The following is a 20,677-nucleotide window of genomic DNA, read 5'->3' on the forward strand; positions in this document are numbered from 1 at the left end:
TAGAAACAACAATAGAAAAAAGGCAGGCTGAAATACAACAAAGCTCAAGAAAAAAGTATCAGCAGAAATTGGAAAATCAAAAAATAGCAACAGAAAACAGAAAGCAACAAGCAAAATAGCATGAATTACTTTATCATGCACAGGTTATGTCACTACTATGCATAGGAAATTCCAAAGCAAAAAAGATGCAAAAGAAGAAACACGTGAGACTGGAATTTCACGAAAAAAGGAAACGCCAAGCTTATTTCATTCTCGTCAGCTGACTCTCTCTTATATGATGGAATATCTAGAAGCTAGAGGGATGGACCTGCTCCAGTCATAATTAAAGCTTTTTAGCGCATTATAAACATTTAAAAAAGGTAGTCATTTATGTCCTCCCTTTTAACATGCTGTTAAAAAATGCACCGTCTCCTTTTTTATGAAAATATCTAAATTAACTTTGACCTTGGAGTTTTTCATCGCCCCTTCGATTCAATTTTTCAATCGCTGTTTCCATAAAGGGGTGGGATGGGGGGCTTGGCTCCCAGCCCAGTGCACTTTAAGGCTGGTTTTCATATAACGTATTTCGACGTATTTTATCGCTATATGATGTTTTCCGTTATATGAAAACCGACCAAATTTTATGAATTACCCCCAACAAATTCGTACTTTTGGTAGTAATTAATTAAATGCTCATAGAGAAATTACTACTAAAATAAACAAGGTCTTTTAATTATGTCTTCTTAATATCTGAAATAATTCTATAAGCCCCCCCTCGCATAAGCCCCCTCGTAAAAGCCCCCCTCGAATAAGCCCCCATCCGAAAATATCAAAAATATATAAGCCTCCAGGGGCTAATTCGAGAGGGGGTTTGATTTCCATGACCCTGCCCATGAAAGTTGCTGTTGTTGTCACATGAAATCACATTCGGGATGAATTGAAGTTCAATTTTACCGGCTGGTACGTGCCTTCCTTGTTCAATTTTATGGAAGATTCTTGGACACTTTGATTACTTTAGGATACTTTGTTTTCTTGCCCTTGTACCCTAATTTTGTATTTTTGGGACTAGTTTCATGTTTCAGACATTTCACTAAGCTTTTTGATTATTTAGGCCACTACATAGATTGTTGCCAAATTCATCAGCTCTCTGAGTTTCAAACCTGAATGTTTTGATTGCCCCTTATTTGAAGAATATGCAAGTATTAATATTCTTAATTTTCGACTGTGTTTGAGTTTTTTTACCTTGCCTTATAGATACATATTCTGGGCACACTGATAAAAGTAATGGATTAACAGTCACATTCAGATTATGGCCGGGATCACAGGGTAGGGAAAGCTTTGTTCATTGATCTAATGATTTAATTATTTTTAACGATAGCTGAAGATTTTGATCTAGACCTGCAAAAATCTCCCTAAAAACTTGATTTTGATACTCCTTTAGTAACCAAATGAAACAGTTACTTATCCACACCTGAATAATTTTCCAGGTTAATCCATCAAAGCTTTTTTGTAAACTGCTTCTTGTAACAGGGATCATCCTAAGGTCTTCCATTTGCCAAAATCGGTAGTTGTAAATTAAAATTGTGCCGTTTTGAATAAAAAATAATGCAAATTTTTTCAATTCTTTCCCCTTTCTTGAAAAAATAGAAAAATATAGCAACATAATTGAATGATAACATAGCTAAGGCCAGTTTTTGTTAAAGATAAAATGAACCGCAGAATCTATATGTTTTAAATGGTGTTTTGTTAGAATCCTTTTTGTCCTTTAATCTTAATCCTTTTCTGCATTGTTTGCTCCCTTGCCAGACTGGAAACTTTGTTTCTTGCGCAGGCAAGTTCACGCACCTGACTGCACGACTGCACGCCTGAAATCACCCACTTTTAAGAAATTTGTATTGTTATCAATGTGGAATGTATTTAAATAGGGACTTTGCACGGCCAAAATGATGATGGAAAATTTGAGTGTGCGTGCAATATATCACGGGCGAGTGACAAAGTTTCCAGTCTTCCTCCCTTGATTCTTTTAGCAAAGACTCATAAGAGCCCAGTGTAAAACTGGGCAATCCTTATGACTTAGTGCTAAAGTAATACGTCTATCATATTTCAATCAGAAGTTTTATGGGTAACTGATCAGTAAAGCCACAGTATGTTAACAGTGATAGAAACAAAAGGCCAATCTGTATCGCTTTTGATACCAATCAGTAAGTGATTCATAGCAGCATAAGTGCAACCTATATGTATTACTCTTATCTGAATCGAAAGTGATCCGTAGCAGTCTGAACAGTGTATTTGATTTTTTACTGCTAGGAAAACCAATGAGATTCCAAATTCTAATGACCACAAACTGAGATCCACATATAGGCATAACAATCTATGAACTTTCTCCATATCTGCTATTTATCTAATGCTATGAATGGCATCAATGCAATAAGAACTTTACTACAGACATTTGTGACAGGTATTCAATCTGGTTTTGAAGCGCCCCGCAGCATTTATTTCAAAATCCAAATTTTGGATGAGGTGTTTAATCTTGTTCTTAGGGTGTTCTTGGGGTGTTCAGCCTGTTCTTTGGGTGTTCAGTCTTTTAGAAACAATGTTTGTTTAGATGATTTGATGTCAACAGTGACAAAATTAGCTCTACACCTGATAAAAGGTTTGCAAATATTGATAAGAAAATTTGAATAGATATTTTACATACAAATGCAAATTTACATACAAATTTATTTCATGAGGAGGTTAAAATACTGGCAGCTATGCAAGCTGATATTGCCCTCTAGTGGAAAGGCCATTTCTAGTGGAAAGGTCATTTTTGTTGACAAATATTGTATCATTTGTAGGGAAATTGACCAGTATGGATTTGAAAGGCCAGATGATTTTGACTATGACAGCTATGAGGCATTTATGTCTGCTTATCTACGAGTTCTGGCAAGAAGAGCTGCCAAATGGGAGAAGCTGTTAGGGACCAAGTTATCCAATCTTACTCATTCCAGAAAAGGTACGTTTTTGGTTTTACTCAATGAAAGTTATGTTAAAAAACTTGATGACACAGGCAAGTGTCCAAAGCCCAGTAAAATGTTCATTCTTCCTTGGTCGATGAGTAAAACCGTTGAAAATAGAAAAAAGAGAAATGAGGCATGGTCTGCGTAAAGGTAAAATTCTTTTTTCAACTACATTCCTTGTGGCCATTCCCTGTGCAACTCCCATTTTCCAAGGTAATGCAGAAAAGTAGTTTGAAAGCTTCCAAAGCTGTACACATTTTGTTGCAGCTTCAAGTTCATCCTGTTTTTAGTAAAAAGTGAAAGGATATTCTTGAAAATGATGCCTGATATTTTCATCTGACTCAATGACTTTCAAATAACAATTCTTTTATGTTTTTTCTTGAATTTAGAAATTCCAATTTAGAAATTGCACATTCCTGTAGCTTCTCTTCATTTCATAGCCTACATATATGCTGCTGTTTCTATTTCAGTAAAGAGGTATGTTCGTAAAGGAGTGCCATCAGAAAGCAGAGGGGAGGTATTGCTCAACATAATTTTTAAGCCCATTGCTTGGATATCGTAAAATATTTTTTCTGACATTTTGGCTTTGAAATAGGATTTTCTTGCATCAGTATTTCATAGGGTTGTTTGGCTCTAACATTTATAGTTTGATGGGTTGCTGCTTTGAAGAAAGTTGGTGTGTTACTTTACTTGAATGAAATATGATAATTTATGTGCAAGATAGAAGCTCCTATGTAATGATAATTATTCTTTATATGCCTTTTATATATGTTCTTTAATTAACTTTGCAAAAGTTTGTTTTAGGGTTTCTTGTAAATTGTTTTAAAGTATTTCCATCTAAGATACCCTAGAAAATCATATGGTGATTTAGATATTAAAAAATTTGAATAATAAGTTGTGATATCATAAATAATATATAAAAAACAATAAAAACATCACTGCATTCAATTGCCTAGTATCTAGCCCAATGCATGATTGTCCTTTTAAACTCTCCATGCTGTAAATTTCTTGATGAGAATGTGCTTGTAAAATAATTGCTGCAGGGTTTGGCAATGATTACTCATAACTTGATTGCTTCTTTCCAAGGTATGGTTGATTGTCAGTAGGGCAAAAGCAAAGCTTGATGCAGCCCCATTGAAATATGAAGAACTGGTTCAGGGTAACATGGATGAAAAGATTGTTGATATTATTGAAAGAGGTATTGCTTCCTTTTTCTCCATATAGGATATAATAGTGGGTTTATACCAGTCTGTCTTATAGCTCTTGATGAGTTATTGTATACAGAATAGAGCAGTTCTGAATTTCACACTCAGTGATATCAACAGGCAGCTGTGAAATATTTCAAATCATTTGCCTCACTTAAACAGGGCTCAAAAGTAGGGATACAGCCAATAGGGTCATACAAAACCTATTGTATGTGAAAATACAGTATACTAGGGAAAGTACGCCTTCGTATAGTAAAACCTTAAAGAAAAGAAAACAATATTATACAATCTAAGGAAAGAAACAAAGGAAAAAACCTAGCTTGATACATTTTTTCGCCCCGCATACTTTTCATCAGCTCGCGAGAACTTGCAAACTGTCATAAACATATCACCTGAAACAATGGCAGAGAGACTCCATCTCACTCCTTCAGGAGAAAAAATTCAGTCAAGCGCTAAATCTTGTTGCAATCTTGCATATTAATTTTTCAAATGTTTCAGAAATTTCTGTACTGAATGAAGATAATGTGTTTGCCAAAACAATGCCCACATAATATTTTTTAAGGAGAAGATTTTCTGCAGGGGAATTATTTTAAAGGACAAAATTTTTGATGACAAAAGCAATCACATTGCCTTTTTAAAAGTTATTTTATGACTCCAAAGCACAAGGTATTGATTTTGAAACTCAAAGTTTTTGTACAAGATATTTGATGGCGCATAATCAGTTTTTTGCTCTCATACATGGTGGTACCTTCCCTAAAAACGTTTTGAGCCTTGCTTGAGGTAAAATCCTATAGAGTTTCTTTATACTGAACAGGTTTAACCTAGTTTAGGTATTTTGCTAATAAACTTTTCCACTATGCTGGATAATGATAATTCAAATTAGCTTTTTGTGGTTGCAGATATTAGAAGAACATACCCAGAGAATGTTTATTTCAGAGATGTTAAGGACAGCCAGTTGACATCCTTGAAAAATGTTTTAGTAGCAGTAGCACACTACAAAGAGTCAATAGGATATTGCCAGGTACTCAACCTCTTTTGCAGAATAACACTTCTTAAACTGCTGAATTAAAGCAACCAATCCTTTCTTCAAGAAACGAGTTAAAATGAGCCATCGTTGCTTATCCATGTCCCATTCTAGAATAGGCCCTATGTTGACGAATAACTGACTCAAGTAAGCCCACCTTAAATTCTATACAGAAAGCAAAAAACATGTTAGTACAGAAAACATATATTTGTAAAATGAAATCAATATCTTGCAAGAGATGAAAAAATTTGGCAGATTTTTCTTCAAATCCTAACACGTTTTGTAGGTTCTATGTTCTCAAATTTGTGGATGAAAAAGATATTCCATATCCGATGAAAAGAGTTTTTTCCATATTACTCTCAATTTTATAAGCAACTGGTTTATAGGCAACTATACAAAAATTTGCAGGGTTACAAAGCATCTTTAGTATATATGAAATTTGATTCAAGCGATTTTTCTCTGAGCTGAATTTAAATGAAATTATTTTTAAACCTGGCCTAAATGTTCTAACTCTGTTCAATCCCCTAGATTTCTTTGTGTCTTCCCAATGTTATGTGTACTACAATTGACATCATATCAAAAAACTATGGGCAAACCATTTTAGGTTATGGTATTCACTGACATTGTTAAAGTTTTTGTTAAGCAATCACTGAGCAACTATTGTATAGGTTCTAAAAGATTTTCAGCTGCTCAAATAGCATAACAAGAGGCTGTTTTTACCTAGGGCTTGAATTACATCGTTGGTATGTTGCTTTTAATAACAAAAGATGAGAAAATGTCCTTCTGGTTAATTGTGGAAATTCTTGAAAGACTTGTTCCAGGTTTGTTGTCTTTAGGTTTTGTTGGCTTTTTGATTCCATCCTCAATCTGAAACATGCTATTTTTGATGTTGCCAGGGGCTGAAATTATATCGTTGTATAGTTAATTTGTCGATTTTCTAAATACTGCACAATCTTCATCAAATTTTTATTCCTACTGAGCAAGCTATAATAGAATGTTTTAGAAAGATACTCTCTTCTAATAAATTGAAAGTCGTCAAAAAATATGTGCCTATGAAAATAGGTGTCCATTCTGTAACTTTTTTAATGACAAGCTGTTTTCGTTTTTAACCATGCAATTCACTTTTTCTGTTTCAGATTTTTATTCAAAGAATCTTGTTGGTGTTCGTGTTGAAACTCTGGTTTTAATGGAATTGATAAGGTGAGGTTGTTGTTATATTTTCAATTTGTCGGCTTTTGGCATGATGCAGTTCAACATTCAGTACTAAATAGTTCTGATGAAGTGTTACCAACTGAAAAACTTTTCTGTTGGAATGAAATAATGGATGTCCAATTGCCATTTAAATTAACCTTTACTGTACATTTATTTACTCAACAGATTTTAAGTACGTTTTCGCCATTTTGTAAGCTCGCTCTGCAGATTGCATTGCAATGCCTAAATTTTCTTAAATATCTCAGATGTTCTTTTCTAAAGAGACAGCGATCAAGTGGTTTCTTTCGAAGAAATTTTTGGATTACTAAATTAAGTTATTGTTGGAGAAAGTAAGGTGCCATTTGCTAAGAGATCTCCACGTGCTTGGCTAAGCTAGCATTAAAGAGGAGGGGCTAAAATCTTAGGATTGTTGAGATCTTGAGAGATTTCGTGAGGAGAATAAAGATTAAATCGTAGATACTTCCTGCATTAAATAGAAATATGTAGCTAATAATACTGAAGACTGTATTCTTCGAGACAGATGATTTTAAGAAATTACTTTTGCAATTCAAACTACATAAATAGTTTTTTGTTGTTAGTGTATTTTTTCAAATTGCAGTTCTTGTTTGTCGTTTCTAGTTTAACTACATTTCCTCTCCTCTTTTAGCCAAAGACACCCAGATCTTTATTTGCACTTCAAGTCGAATGGCATCGATCTTAACCTCACCACCTCGAAATGGTTTATTTGCCTCTTTATGGATGTACTGCCAGTCGAGGTAATATTCTTTAAACCCCATTGCAATGAATGACAACTAGCAGGGCAGAAAGTCTTGCTGGTGATAGCTCAAGATTCCAACAGCCTCTAAAGGGGCGGATGAGTGCATGACTCTTAAAGACTTATTGCTAACAATGAGTCATTGCGCTACGCAAGCATCCCATAATGCATTTTTAGACAGTCTGAAATCAATTTTGGTTAATCCGTACAAGTTTACTGCCATTGTTTGGATCGTCGACACGCTCGCAAAGGCCCACTGTTAGCAATTAGTCTTTAAAGAGAATCAATATTCCAAACAATAACGTCCCTGGGTTTAGCTTAATGCAAAATTAAATTGAATAGAATTTGAATTGATTTTTATCTTCCACGTTTTTAGGAGAAGTGATTTCTTGCTACTGAGAAATATCTTAGAGACATGTCGATTCGCTCAGGTGGTGAATAGACTGGCAAAGTGATGGCGTTATAAATTGTACTTTTAAAATTTTTGGATTTTGAACATGAATTCCTTTGCAAAATAAGCTAAATCCGTTACAGATTGCCTGAGATATGGCAATTTGACCCTTGGAAAACTAATTAAGCAAGCAAAAATAACAGTAATCCGTTAGCTAACTTAACATTTATGAGGTAAAATGAGTTTTCAAGGAAATTTTGTCTGTCACTTTGTTCCAGTAAATCTACGAAGAAATACAAGTTCTTTTTAAATAGAGTAAGATAAAATGATTTATTCCTTGATAACCAACACGGCTCGTTTGATTTGTCGATTCTTTCATCTTTGCGTTCAATTAGAAATGTCAATTCTTTTTGTACTTTTACGAGCCTTTCCCATGGTCAAAATACAGAATGCGAACTGAATGATGCAGATACATAACCAACATAACACATTATCAGCTTTGCTCAAATTTAAACAACAATTTAATTAGGATGAGCTCCATATCTGTATTCACAATCCTCTATTTGAATATTCAGATAGCTCCTGCATATTCCTGTATATATTTTTCAGACCACCCTCCGAATTTGGGACTGTCTTTTCTACGAGGGTTCGAAAATTCTGCTGCGAGTAGCTCTCACGTTGATTATATCAAATAAAGAAAAATTCCTGGCAAGCAAGGATTTCACAGAAATTTGCCAAACTTTTAAGGTGAGGTTCAACGTTTTACCTGTATTACAACTCAATTTGATCCCCAATTGCGGACAGAATGCCCGAGCATTTGATAACGAGTCTTGTTTTCAGTTCTTACTTCAATAATTATTTAACGATTCCGCTATGTTTTGATTATATTGGCGAGCTGTGTATTTAACGACGTTTGCTTGAACTCCACACCGTTACCTGACACATCGTTATTATTTATATATCATTAGGAACAACCTCTATATAATGTTAGCTCTGAACCAAAGTATCTTTTCTCGACACTGTTCTTTGCATATTACGATGTTCCAATTTTGGTAAATATTTCAAAATGATGTTTATGGAAAATTTTCCTTACCTTTTCTTTGTTTTTATATTTTATTTTTAGTTGCAATATCAACATGAGAGACATAATTGATAATCATCGGATCAAAGTAAATTGTATCTTGTTCACTGGTGTTTTCTTTTCACAGAAAATCACGAACAACAGCCTTACTCTCGATTGTCATTCATTTTTGCAGGTAAATCCATACAAAATTTTTAAACCTTTGCACCCAATACTATTTCTCTTTCTTGGTGGCAGGAAGGCATTGTGACGGATTGTGACAATAGAGCTAAGGGAATATAGGGTATGCTTACTCAAAGAATTGCTGGGCGAGCATAAAGAGAACCGTACTTGGCCATGTCACCAGTACTTCAGCCAGGACATTATATGGGGCTTTGGCAAGAGTACCGTGAAGGGAGGACTTAAGAGGGCTCACCCCTTTGTTAAAATTTAGAGCCCAGCCCCCCCCCCTTAACAATGAATTAATTTTTGGTTAAAAGTATTTCGTATCTTTGACCCTTTATAATGCTACAGATTCTCTGATTTTGAGATTTTAACACAAATGCAAGGGTATTGGGTGTGGCCATAGGTGTCATGGGTGTGGCTTCTAGAGGTTGCCTACAGCAAACCCCCTCCTTGCTTTTTAGGACGACACCCCTGGGCTTGAGCCGTTGCCCTTCGACTCGCCGTGACTCAGAAATTTACATCTTCATATTTGGACCTAGGAAAACAAAACTGGAAACAAGTTACACTCTTACCCTTTGTCAAAAAGCCCAATTTCCATCAATGAATACTATCTATCTAAGTAACTAACTGTCCCTTTTTTTAGAACTGCTTCAAAGTGCCTGGTTCACTCCCAATGGCTAAAATTCAGGAATTGAGAATACGGCATCAAGAAGAACTTGCTATTGAGGAGCAGAAACTTAGAAGCAATAAATAGTTTTATTTGTAAGTTCAACGTCTAAATAACCGATAGTTTGACATCCATAGATTTGACTAGAATGGTCCGGTTCTTTTAAGATTTTTTGTGGTTTGCAAATTTTTTCCTAGAGCAATAGGTTGAAGGCTAGCTTTTTATTTGAAGATTTTAAAGGTAGCGCAGTGGAAAAAAGGGGGTTTGGACATTAAGAGCGCCCTGTATATGATCCAGTAATTCCAGTTATTGTTTCTGGAATTTTGACATAAATATTAAGACTTTCTCATTCGCAAAGAATTGTTTATTTTCCATGCTCAAACAATATTTCCATGCAAAAATTTTTTTGATATTTTTACAACGCCCTTTTAATATGGTCGGATGGAGTGTATGTATGATGGTTCTTGTCCTTATTTGAAATATTAAAATTTCCAGCCATTTTCCTAAAGCGTTCAAATTTCAAACCTCCCCATTTTTATTTAAAATATTTTTTTGTTTACCTGCGTACACATACCGTTTAATGTAACTTTCTTGGCCTCTTACTCGCAATGAATATGCTAGCCCCAGCGTTTGCAATGAAGCTCAGATATGACCCTCGCCCGTGTCCAAAATGTTTAATATGCCCCTTCTTGTGACATAACTTAAAATGATACTACTTGATCTCTAACAGGTGAATTTACCACACCAGCTTAATATGCAAACAATTATTTTTTCATTCATATTGCAAAATGACAGTACCAACAGTAACTATATTTTTAACTTTTAACCTTAACAACAAAATGCAATTGCATCACGTTATTCTAGCACGATCACATTACATTACACGAGGCAATTGATGCAAGCACATGGCTAGTTCATGACAACTGAACTTAGCGCCAATTTCTGCTTCCAAATTATCTTCTGAACTTGCGAAAAGTCTTATTTATGAATGTTCATGACCGCTGTCAATAGGCAATACCGCGGTAAAGGCTCCGCTCTTCTACTGCGATACAGAACTTCGATAGTCCTATGGAGAAACGAAGGCTTGAGGCAAATCAAGAGGTCTTCGAGAAACCGACTGCAGGATTCATATCCGAGGGTTTTGTGTTTCTTGGAGAGGCGCTGAAAAAAAGAAGCAGGAGATATTGAGATTGATCGGTTAAAATGATTTGATGGTATTCGTAATTGATGTGTATTATTGTAAAGTCTTATTTAGATAGGTTATTTTTCAGTTAGATTTTATTTGTAAAAATGTATCAAAGAGGTATAAGTTGTGATTTTTCTAGATTTGCTATTTAGTTTGCAAATTTTTCGGATATTAGTGATATATTCGCAAATCTTTTTAGCCACATTTTTCTCTTTCCTTCTCGTCTTCAACTTTCTAAATATGTATCATCGTAGTGTCATCGTACATGTATCAAGGATGTGTGAACCGGATAATGCGCCAGGAGCACTTGCCCTCCAAGTTTTGGAAACATTTCTTTCTCTAAAAATTAACCTCTTAAAAACAAGGCCCGTTTTGTGCACCAATCTATCTCTACCCCTTCAACTTGAAATGGTTCCGACATCCCTAGACTGGGGGGAAGATTCGGATTCAGCCCAACAGTACACATATGTCCCTGCTTTAGATGATGCTGTTTACCTGACGACCAAGAAACTGGAAATGTACACAAAGGTACTGAAAGTATCTTTTAGCGGCCTCCTTCACGTTATCCACACCCACGACTCTGGGCTTTAATGAAATAGATAAACGCACATTGATAAAAAGGCTGTAATCGGGAAATTTTTTATTTAGCTTGAGTTCTTTCCACAATCTTGCATACGATAACAGTAGGGTGTTGCAAAAGGGAGCATCACGAAATAATGCAAGCAAGAATGATAACAAGCTAAAAGAAAACATCTAAACCATCCTTGCTATGAAACACTATTAGAAATTGTTATAATGTCAAATTCTGCGTGATTGGCTTACTGCAAGAAAATAATCAAAATGATTCCCAGTGTGGCCGATGTGGCTTAAGAAAAATGCCAAAAATCTGCTGAAAATTATGTCCCTTCTTCGGAGAGCGAATACATTTGTTTAATGCGAAAGGATAAATTGTATTTCAGCATAAAAAGAACAAGAAATAGTGAATCTATTGTGGCCGAAAACATTTTAAAGACAAAACAACCATATCGGTATTTTGAACCAAAAGTGGCGGATTAGCAAACCGACCAGCAGTTGCACCTTTTAGAACCATCAAAAATCCAGTTTGGGCATCAATGCAATTGTCCATAAAATTACACGAAGTTGGAAACTAGCAATTAAAGGATATATTTATGAAGCCTGATGCGAATCATACACCTAGACATTTATGTTGAGTCAATTTGAACCGATGTGAAGGAGTATCTAAAATATCGATTCTTTGCAAAAACTATGCTTTAACAAAACCTAGCTTGGGGTCTGGAGCACAGGCTAACAAATTATTGCTTTCTCGAATTGGCGCTTACCCTTTCACCACCCAGTAAAACACACCCAAACCATCACGAATTGCTGTTTTGAAATCATGTAATTATTTTTCAATCGATTATTTGCATGCAAAACAAATATATACCCGTACCAGAGCCTCGAAAACCTGGTGATGCGTTTATTGACCCCTTGGAAGGGGAAAACACTTAATGTTAAATTATGAGATTAGCTTTAAAATATATTTCTGTAACTAATTCGCAGAAACTCTGGTACCCAAGGTAGCATATAGAAATCTTATTTTGCAAGTGTCTTTCACAAGAAATTATTTTCGAGATATTTCTGGACCACACATTCTTCTGAAGAGAGTTTTTTGAAGAATGATACTTTATGTCTAGTGGTGCATATGAAGATATGATAATGATAACAAGTGATTTGGTATTGGGAGTGTTTGGAAGTGAGAACAAAGTTGATGTAATTTGATTTTTCAAAAAATCTGTAGGTAAATCGCAAACCCATGGTAGGAGCTGCCCCCCCCCCCCATTCTGAGTTTTTCTATGGCACCACCGCGGGCGTTTAACGGTCTTGTCATCAAGTTTTAAAGTGGTTTGTATCCCTGTAAAAAATCAGATTAAGGAGTATCAAATCAAGATGGTTGCAAACGCCGAAAGAGATAACGGAGTTTGTGTGCCTAGGAAAACAACTTGAACTTGCATTAATAGTTTGAAGCACAAACAAAAGCTGACATGGCAAGTGACAGTGAGACTGACGAGTTTTATGATGCATCTGAAGAACTCTCCCCGTTAAAGTAAGTGTTTTGATTTCAATATTAAAATCACCAGTAAAACAACAAGGAAATGTTTTCTATTTCAACACCTGCACGGCAACATAACGAACTTGATAAATTACTTCTTGTACTTTGATATAACCGGATCACTTTGTTTTTAACACTCCCTATATGCTGAATCCGACTTGTCGCCGTTTCTCATGACGCCCAGACCACATGCAGGTCACTACCTGTGTGGACAAATCCTCCTGGGTCTTTTTTTGTTCCCAGTAATTCGTCATCTAGTGTTTGATTTAGGTTTCTTACATGTTTAAGGCCTTTGATTCAGTTCTGGGCTTAAATCAGCCCGCAAAAGTCGCTTCAGGGTTTCATGAAAGGTAATATTGGCTCTATACCATTTTTCAATGGTCCATTTTTCGACAATGTATCAATTGAATAATAGGGACATGAGAGATCGAAGGACAATAGCAAGACCATCGAAGAAAGTGAATTGTATTTATCGGCATATTTAGGGCCTTAAACTCACTACTGTATGCCAGCAGTAAAATATTACAGAAAATATCATTTTTATAGGTATAGGAGAAAATGTTTTTACCTATGATATCAATATTTGTTTGTTTTTTTTCAAAGAATCATTAAAACCATTAATAACATGAATTGCAACTTTAAAAATGAAAAAGCTATTTTTATAGGAGTGAATGAGATGATATTTCCTAAAATAATTGAAATAATAACAAATTCAATGTCTTTTGAACAATAAACGTTCCAATTTTTTCAATGTTTATTTGCAAGATCCTAAATACCCTAATCCAGGGTGAAATCCATGTGAAACTCACGCTGGACATACGCCAATAAACAATAGAAAGACAATGGGAAATCGTTAGTCTACGCCGGATATCTCCGGCATAAGCTACATGGATTCCACACTGGACCCTAATAGACCATGTTGATATAGCAACATCATTTTTACCATTCTTGATAAACAACAGTGAAAAATGTTTTAATAGACATTATGCAAAATTATCATTGTTCTGTGGTAGTTGCTGATCTTGATAACAAATCAAATTTCAATTTGTGGACTTCCACTTGAATGCAAAAAGGCCTGCGACTTTAAGTACAAACTGAAGGGTTTTTTAATTTTGTGTACCTTTGATGAATTTGTACCTTACAAACTTTGATTAATAAAATACCAAGTGCAAATACATTAACCGCCTGACTGACAATAACCATTAAAGTTTGAATGAAATAAATTAATGATAGATGGAGTCTTGCTTGATGACATTTCAAAGCTTATGAGTGATAATCCTGACTCACAGATGTTTGTGACCCTACCACACTTTACTTACACCAAACTCCACTTCTGAGTCATTTTTCATTATTCTGAATTTCCTTTAGTTTGCTGTTGGTATTATTTCCAATTTGAGTCAGCATAATGTTGTGATAATAAAGATATAAAAGACAGGTTTATTCTAATAAAGGTACTAGATGAATAAGTAAGCAGTAATAGCCTTATGCTCTTTCTACATGCTAAACCTGATCTCTGCTGTAGCTATTTAACATCAAGTTTCCTTGCTTGCATATTTTCTAACAGATGCATACACCGAATCTATCCCAGAGATAAAAATGTGCATATCTGAATATCTGGAATCACAATTGAGCAAGAGTCACAAATGCACAAGTTTCATATTCAATAGACATTTTCTTGCTTTGTAGTGTCATTTGTTAACACCATTACTGCTGATACAAACCATACCTTTTTATCTGGCTTTTTGATTGGCATGAATAAAGGATGTGGAGTGTAACCTGCAAGGTCGGCATCAATAGGTCCATCCGCACAAGTCTCATGAGTAGCATGGGGGCAAATATAAGTTTCAGACAGGATGATCAATCTTGCCTCTATTCTTAACCCCACCCCCTTTGATACTTTGATATTGGAACTCAAGTTCCACATCCTGCTTGCTAGTGATTCATAGGCTGAAAGACAATAGCTGTAAGATAATAGGAAACCTTATCATTACTGTCCCTTTCGAAATTTGGTTGTTATTTTTGTGCTGTAGGTGCCAGGGTACAAATTGAATGGGCTCAAAAAGATGCCATACCCTGAACCATTTAAGACAACTGAACCAAACAAATTATTCTGAATATATAGAGTTTGCCCTATTCTTGCTGAGGGGTCAGTCCAGCCTAGCCCCAGTGATAAAGGGGGAGGGGACTAGGCTTGACTGACAACTTTGACTGAGATGGGGGGTTCCAGATTTTAGATGATACCTGAAAATAGAGAGGGATACTTTTTGTATGATGTCATCAATAAACAGTCTCTAGAAATAGGCTTTTCTCTCTTTGCATACATTGATATTTAAAGTTGACTTATTAAAATTGAGAGCTGGTCCCACAAGAGGTCATGTCTTCCAGAAAACATTTATTCTTTGCACATTTCTCTGGTTGTTACTTTTCAAATTATCCTTTTAGTTAGTAAATGCTATTTTGCATTTGGCTAACAATTTGCTTGTTTATATATTTTTGATAATTTCAAGATTTGTATCATTGTTTGCCTAGTTGGTTTTTGTCTGTTGATTCAGTAGTATGTGGCTCAAGGGCTGAGATAGCTGGGAGGAGGGCCAAGAGGCTTGAGGCCCCCCTTGCATATTTTTAAAGATACACTAATTTTCAAAAATTTAATTGGGCCTACCACATTCATAAATGTAATGAGGCTCCCCCAATAAACCATGTCAGCCCTTGATGTGACTACTTTAAAAGAGTACATGCTCTTTGTTCATTACTGGATTCCATATCTCTTTCCCTTGGTAAAGTATTTTAAGCTCATTTTAACCACAATGGTGCACATTCTTCTTGAACTTTTGGGCATGTATTTTCAAAGCTTTTTCCTTATATCATGAATTTTTTTAACATCAAAAGCTACACTTTTATAGTTGAGATTTCTCAAAACAGTTATAAGTAATGTCACATTTGTCTTTAGCAAGAATCCTTTGTATTTCTTGGATATTTTGACTGTGCATAAACTAGGTCATTCATTGTGATATTTGTAAGGTTGACAGTTTCTCTTTATATTTCACTGTATGTTTCTGCAATCTAATAAACCTTGTTTAACTTTTTCTTATCTATTCTTGGGAATCACTTTCATATAAATGTATTTTTTTAACTATCGAGAAAATGGTTTCTTAGAATAATAGATCAAGCAAATTGGCAAGGTATTAGGGTCTGAATCTGATAGCTTTTGCTGGCCAGAGAAAAGCCACAGTAGTATAAATCCTGTTACCTTCTGTCTGTTTTTCTCTGCTTAATTGACTCTTCGGATTCTGGTTCTGAGTTTGCAAGGACCGGAGTGTGTGATAATATTTTTTCCCAGATTAGTGGTTGTCAAAGATAAATATTGCAAATTTGGTCTGAAATTCATTTTGATTCCAATTTCGAATATTTTGGGAATGCTCAATGGCGGTGCTACAGAACTTCTTGGTAAGAACAATTTTGTTTTTATCAAAATTCGTCAAGAAAGTGTATGAGAAAGGAAGGTATTTTGGCCAAGTACTTTATTGTGACCTGCTTCTTGGTTTTGAAACTGTCTTCACATAAAGAAGGATTAGGCATGGGTGTTGGCAATTGGTAAAATCAGCGTTCTCTAACGATAAAAGAGGGTTTTCTGACAGTAAAAAGGGCGTGACCTAGATTTTTATTTTATTATCTCCTTTTCCGGATCAGGTTTGCTTTGTATTTTGCATCCATGGTACAATAAAATCGAAATGTTTTTTCTTTTCAGGGAAGCCCATAAGAAAGAAAAAAATGTCTCTTCAGAGGTATGTCAATATCTTTTCTGAATCATTTCTCCCAATCTATGGAATGGTTTTATTGGAAAGGTATTTTGTTCATTTCCATGTAGAAGAGATAGAATAGGTCCCAGAGAGAGTTGTTATATAAATGTTTGCTATGACGTCATCACAGACTAAGAGCTGCGGTTCTTGGACGTAGCATTTAACTTTTCATTTTTAAGAGATGTAGCCGTTTGCTTTGCATTTGATTGCCGTGGTTGAAGAATTTTATAAAAGCCAGTGCTCTCTGACTGTCTTTCTACTGCAATTTTTCAAATGTGTTTCGTTCTTATAGTTTTTCTTTTTAAAAAAGTTTTGAGACAACTTAGGCCAATGTTTATAAATATCTTATCAGAAGAATCCACTTCAATTGTCTGTTCTCTACAATTTGGCGCCACCCTGCGATCATTCTAATCTCAAATTGCCTTTTTGTAAGCAGTTTTCTAAAATGTGGTGGAGGCCTCATGGTGCACAAAATAGTTTCGATAAGATACAAGAGATGTAGAAACATCAATTGTTCACCAGATATTTATATCTTCTCCCGTCTGAAGGTGTCTAGTCTATATCATATCAAGTGCGGCAAGGGTGTCTTATAGGAAGACAGGTTTGAAAAGCTTTGCAGTGCAACCGAGAAATATAGATCCGGTGACAGTCCAGTTTCTGCTGGGCCTAAACCAGCGGGTTTAAAGCTTACCTTTCTGTGATACGACTTATCCGTTCTTGTCTTGCGTTCACACTACTCTGCTACGAAAACGGAGTCATATGAATGCACAAATGAAAACGGACACTTTTGAATACGGTGTGTATCGAATACGCACTGTTTTCAGTGTGAACACCAAAAACGGAGACATTCGAATACGCTAACAACGGCAACAAATTACGTGCTTTGTAGCACACCAAATCTCTAAAAGTTTGAAATTGAGAGATCACTATTGACCTGTTACAACAAAGTTTTTCACGATTTGCTTTTATTTAATTTCACTTATTGACGCCAATTTGTTGAGGATTCGTGAACGCCTCTTTTCAAAAATGAGGCCACCAACAGCGTTTTCGTTGGATTAGTGTGAACACATACCGTATTCAAATTGTATTTATTTGAAAACGGATAAGTGTGAACAGACAGCGTTTTCATTAACGAAAACGGAGCGAAACGAATACGGAGTAGTGTGAGCGTAGCCTTAAAATTCAAGTTCTTCCTTCTACTGTTTTTGATAGCATGTCAATAATGATTCATTTGGCCCTTTGAAGCGATATCGTGTTCTTTAGTACTAGACACTTCTTTCAAATACAATGGCTTTCACAAACTAATGTAAATTGTTCTAATCAAGACCTAATCTATACCCTAGGTACAACCTTTCATTACTTTTAGTGTCAAAAAAATTTTCCGAGAAACCCTTTGGATAAATGTGTCTTTTAAGGATGTTGAATAAGTTTTTTATGGATGATGTATTTGGTAATGACATCTAATCGCTTCAGAAAGTTTTTGTGCCATGATTGTCAGAAATTGCATCGAGGGACTGAGAGGGACAAGTCTGCATGAATTCTAATGACAAGGTCTAAACTACAAATTGCCTTAAGTTGACCTTTCCATTTATCTTTTTGCATCGCAGTATATTTTTGCCGCTCTGCTCATACCCTGGTGTTATTTAAAACTTAAGAAGAAGAGAATCTAATTTCCATTTCTTTTCCTTCTTTACTTCCACATTCCCCTAACTCAACTTTCTTGTGTTTTTATTTCAATTGGGTTTTTCCTCTTTCAAATTTTAGGTTTTCTGCTATCATGTTTTTCTTACCTGAAATTTTACTTTCTGTGTTTTTTCTTTGTCCTCTAATAATCGTTCTTCATTCTTTCCCTTTCTTCTTCTCACCTCCAACTTAATCGTCTTTTTATTCCTTCTTTATCGTCCCCCCTCTCTCCCCTCTTTTATCTTTTTCCTTTTTCCTGTTCCTTTTTCTTTTTTCTTCTTGAATCAGCTTCGTGCACTCTCCTCTTCTAGCTTATTCGTTGAATCCATCATCAACATTTGTTTTTGCGTATCTAGACTGTACTCGAGGAAGGTGTCTAGAAAGCCAATTTGAAACTTGAATCCTTACAAAATTATTCTCAACAAATTATTAAAAGTTGCTTTTATCGAGAAGGATTAGCAACGCCGCTCCTACTCACTGCAACGCCGTTGTTTGATATTTATTTTCTTGCTCATTATTGAATTTATCTTTAATATATCAGGTTCAGAAAGAGACTATCGATGTTCCCAAACAGCCTCCATCTTCTAAAGGAAGCGGAGACATGGTGGCTAAGGATACGAACCTCTCTTTAGTGTCAGCCCCTGCACAGGATCCTGTAAAAGATCCATCTGATGCATCCCCGCCAAAAGCAGAGCCATTGAAAACTGAGAATGGAGAAGCTGCCAAAGGAAGCCCCGTACCCGTGGCACCACCAAGAAAGAAACGACAGCAGAAGAAAGAAGCTCTTGCCAAATCACAGGTAATCTCATGTGTTATGTTGAAACCTTGTAACATATCTGGCTGGATGTCCGATTTCTAAAGACATGTGAGGAGCATATACTTCTCAAAGAGTGCGGACTGATGGCAGATTGCGAGGCTTAAGAAATGTGCAATGGCTTCGATAATATTTTTTAAAGAAAACTTTTAAAGAATGTTTTTAGCGTTTTCGCAACTTTCTTAATGGTACAGATCCTTAATAGATAGTAGCTTATGATAAGGGCCTGCTAAAATGCTTGCGATATCAATTACTTGATATCATTAATGTTAAGATTATTGATTCTATGTTGATGAGCTGTATTTACCAGTTATTATCCATTGATGGAGAGACTTTATTAGATTGAATGATAATTTTCCATTGTATGCTATGCTGTACGGCTGCATTTAATTTTTTGATTTGAACAATATTATAAAGGTTTCTCATTCTAATTTGTATGCGTAGTGCCTTTAATAAACAAGTGTGGTGTATTTTTCCTTCAGGAACAAATAGCGCCCCCGAAGCCCCCACCACCACGTCCTAAAAGCCAACCGAAACTGATAAAAGAACCGGCTTCAAAGCCCGAGCCAACCGAATCGCAGAGCCCAACGACCGCCAATCATCCGTGCATTACAGTGAATTCAGATGCAAAAGACATGAATGAGGTGTTGATTAAGGGCAGTGCTTCTGACATAGTGAAAAACCAGGACCTGGATGAATTTAAGAGTCCAGCGGGAAGCAAAACGAGTCTGGAAAAGAGTAATGACGGTAAGATAAAGTTATATGGCCTAGACTTGCATCAAAGAATGATCTCCAAGTTAATTGAACTCGAGGAATGACAATGATGCTATTGTGATATGACAACAAATCTGAAAAAACCCTGTAATGGGAATTTGAAGATAAGAAGGAGGAAATCATGAAATAACTTACATCCCTGTTTTAGCTATACCTCAATTTCAATGTGAACTTTTTCGCTCTACCCTAGTCTCTAAGCAAATAGCCTGCGATCAAAATTTTCTTGATAGTGACGTATCTCCTCGTGTATTTCAGGCTCAACTACACCCCTGCGAGCTTCTTTGGGAAATCTAAAAATACCAGGAGCTGCGAAGCTGCAGGAAGAAATAGTTAGAAGTACGTCATCATCAGGACGACCATTGTCAGATATTGTAAGTTTTTAACTCTTTTGTATATAAATTCATCGAAAACCAAACACAGTTTCTTATTGTTTGATTTTGTTGAAAGTAGCTTTAAAACGATTCGTTATAAGCTTATTGCGTTTGATAAAAGCCAAACATGACGAACCAACACTTGACAATAACAAAACGTTGTTTGCAGTGTTTTACTTTTACTTTAAGGCATTTCAAGTTTTGCTGAGCAAATTGATATTTTTAGCACCTTTTTAGTCCTTGTGTACTGCTTTCTATTATAAGAAAGTAAGTTAGTTTTATCCCATTCTCCCTTTTTCCTTTCCCGTTAAAGGAAAGAACGATTTTCTCATTTGTGTGTTTGACTTTTTTAGTTCCTAATTGACTGTCTCTTTATTGCATACTGTTGTTACGTTTGGAAGACGAGTAATAAATGTCTAGGGTTTGAACGGTAAAAGTTCGTATGCTCTATCTTTCTGCTTT

At 35.6% G+C, this 20,677-nt stretch overlaps 2 protein-coding genes across 2 annotated transcripts in view; both read left to right on the top strand.

Annotated features, from left to right (window-relative positions):
• Positions 1 to 848: 848 nt before the first annotated feature.
• LOC135684193 (growth hormone-regulated TBC protein 1-A) lies at positions 849 to 10,859 on the top strand. Its single transcript, XM_065199636.2, has 12 exons — positions 849 to 939; positions 1,234 to 1,305; positions 2,817 to 2,974; positions 3,449 to 3,495; positions 4,065 to 4,176; positions 5,083 to 5,204; positions 5,932 to 6,028; positions 6,344 to 6,407; positions 7,066 to 7,174; positions 8,174 to 8,311; positions 8,773 to 8,820; positions 9,454 to 10,859. The coding sequence occupies exons 2-12, from the start codon at positions 1,289 to 1,291 to the stop codon at positions 9,562 to 9,564; spliced, it is 1,023 nt and encodes a 340-aa protein (XP_065055708.2). The 5' UTR covers positions 849 to 939; positions 1,234 to 1,288; the 3' UTR covers positions 9,565 to 10,859.
• Positions 10,860 to 12,575: 1,716 nt separating this feature from the next.
• The window catches only part of LOC135684192 (WD repeat-containing protein 44), a 40,997-nt gene continuing 32,895 nt past the window's right edge, over positions 12,576 to 20,677 (top strand). Inside the window, exons 1-5 of the mRNA XM_065199634.2 lie at positions 12,576 to 12,767; positions 16,522 to 16,558; positions 18,798 to 19,055; positions 19,553 to 19,817; positions 20,100 to 20,215. Coding sequence (XP_065055706.2) covers positions 12,706 to 12,767; positions 16,522 to 16,558; positions 18,798 to 19,055; positions 19,553 to 19,817; positions 20,100 to 20,215 — 738 coding nt within the window. The 5' untranslated portion in view covers positions 12,576 to 12,705. The remainder of the gene's footprint in view (positions 12,768 to 16,521; positions 16,559 to 18,797; positions 19,056 to 19,552; positions 19,818 to 20,099; positions 20,216 to 20,677) is intronic.

The sequence above is a fragment of the Rhopilema esculentum genome, chromosome 21, assembly GCF_057945365.1.
Source record: "Rhopilema esculentum isolate cy_ngs chromosome 21, ASM5794536v1, whole genome shotgun sequence".
Lineage (NCBI taxonomy): Eukaryota > Metazoa > Cnidaria > Scyphozoa > Rhizostomeae > Rhizostomatidae > Rhopilema > Rhopilema esculentum.

What these genes read in the sequence shown, in the direction of transcription:
- LOC135684193 (XM_065199636.2), top strand. An exon ending in TCTTACTCATTCCAGAAAAG is followed by an intron (nt 2,975 to 3,448) that starts GTACGTTTTTGG and finishes TTTCTATTTCAG; the next exon opens with TAAAGAGGTATGTTCGTAAA. An exon ending in CATCAGAAAGCAGAGGGGAG is followed by an intron (nt 3,496 to 4,064) that starts GTATTGCTCAAC and finishes CTTCTTTCCAAG; the next exon opens with GTATGGTTGATTGTCAGTAG.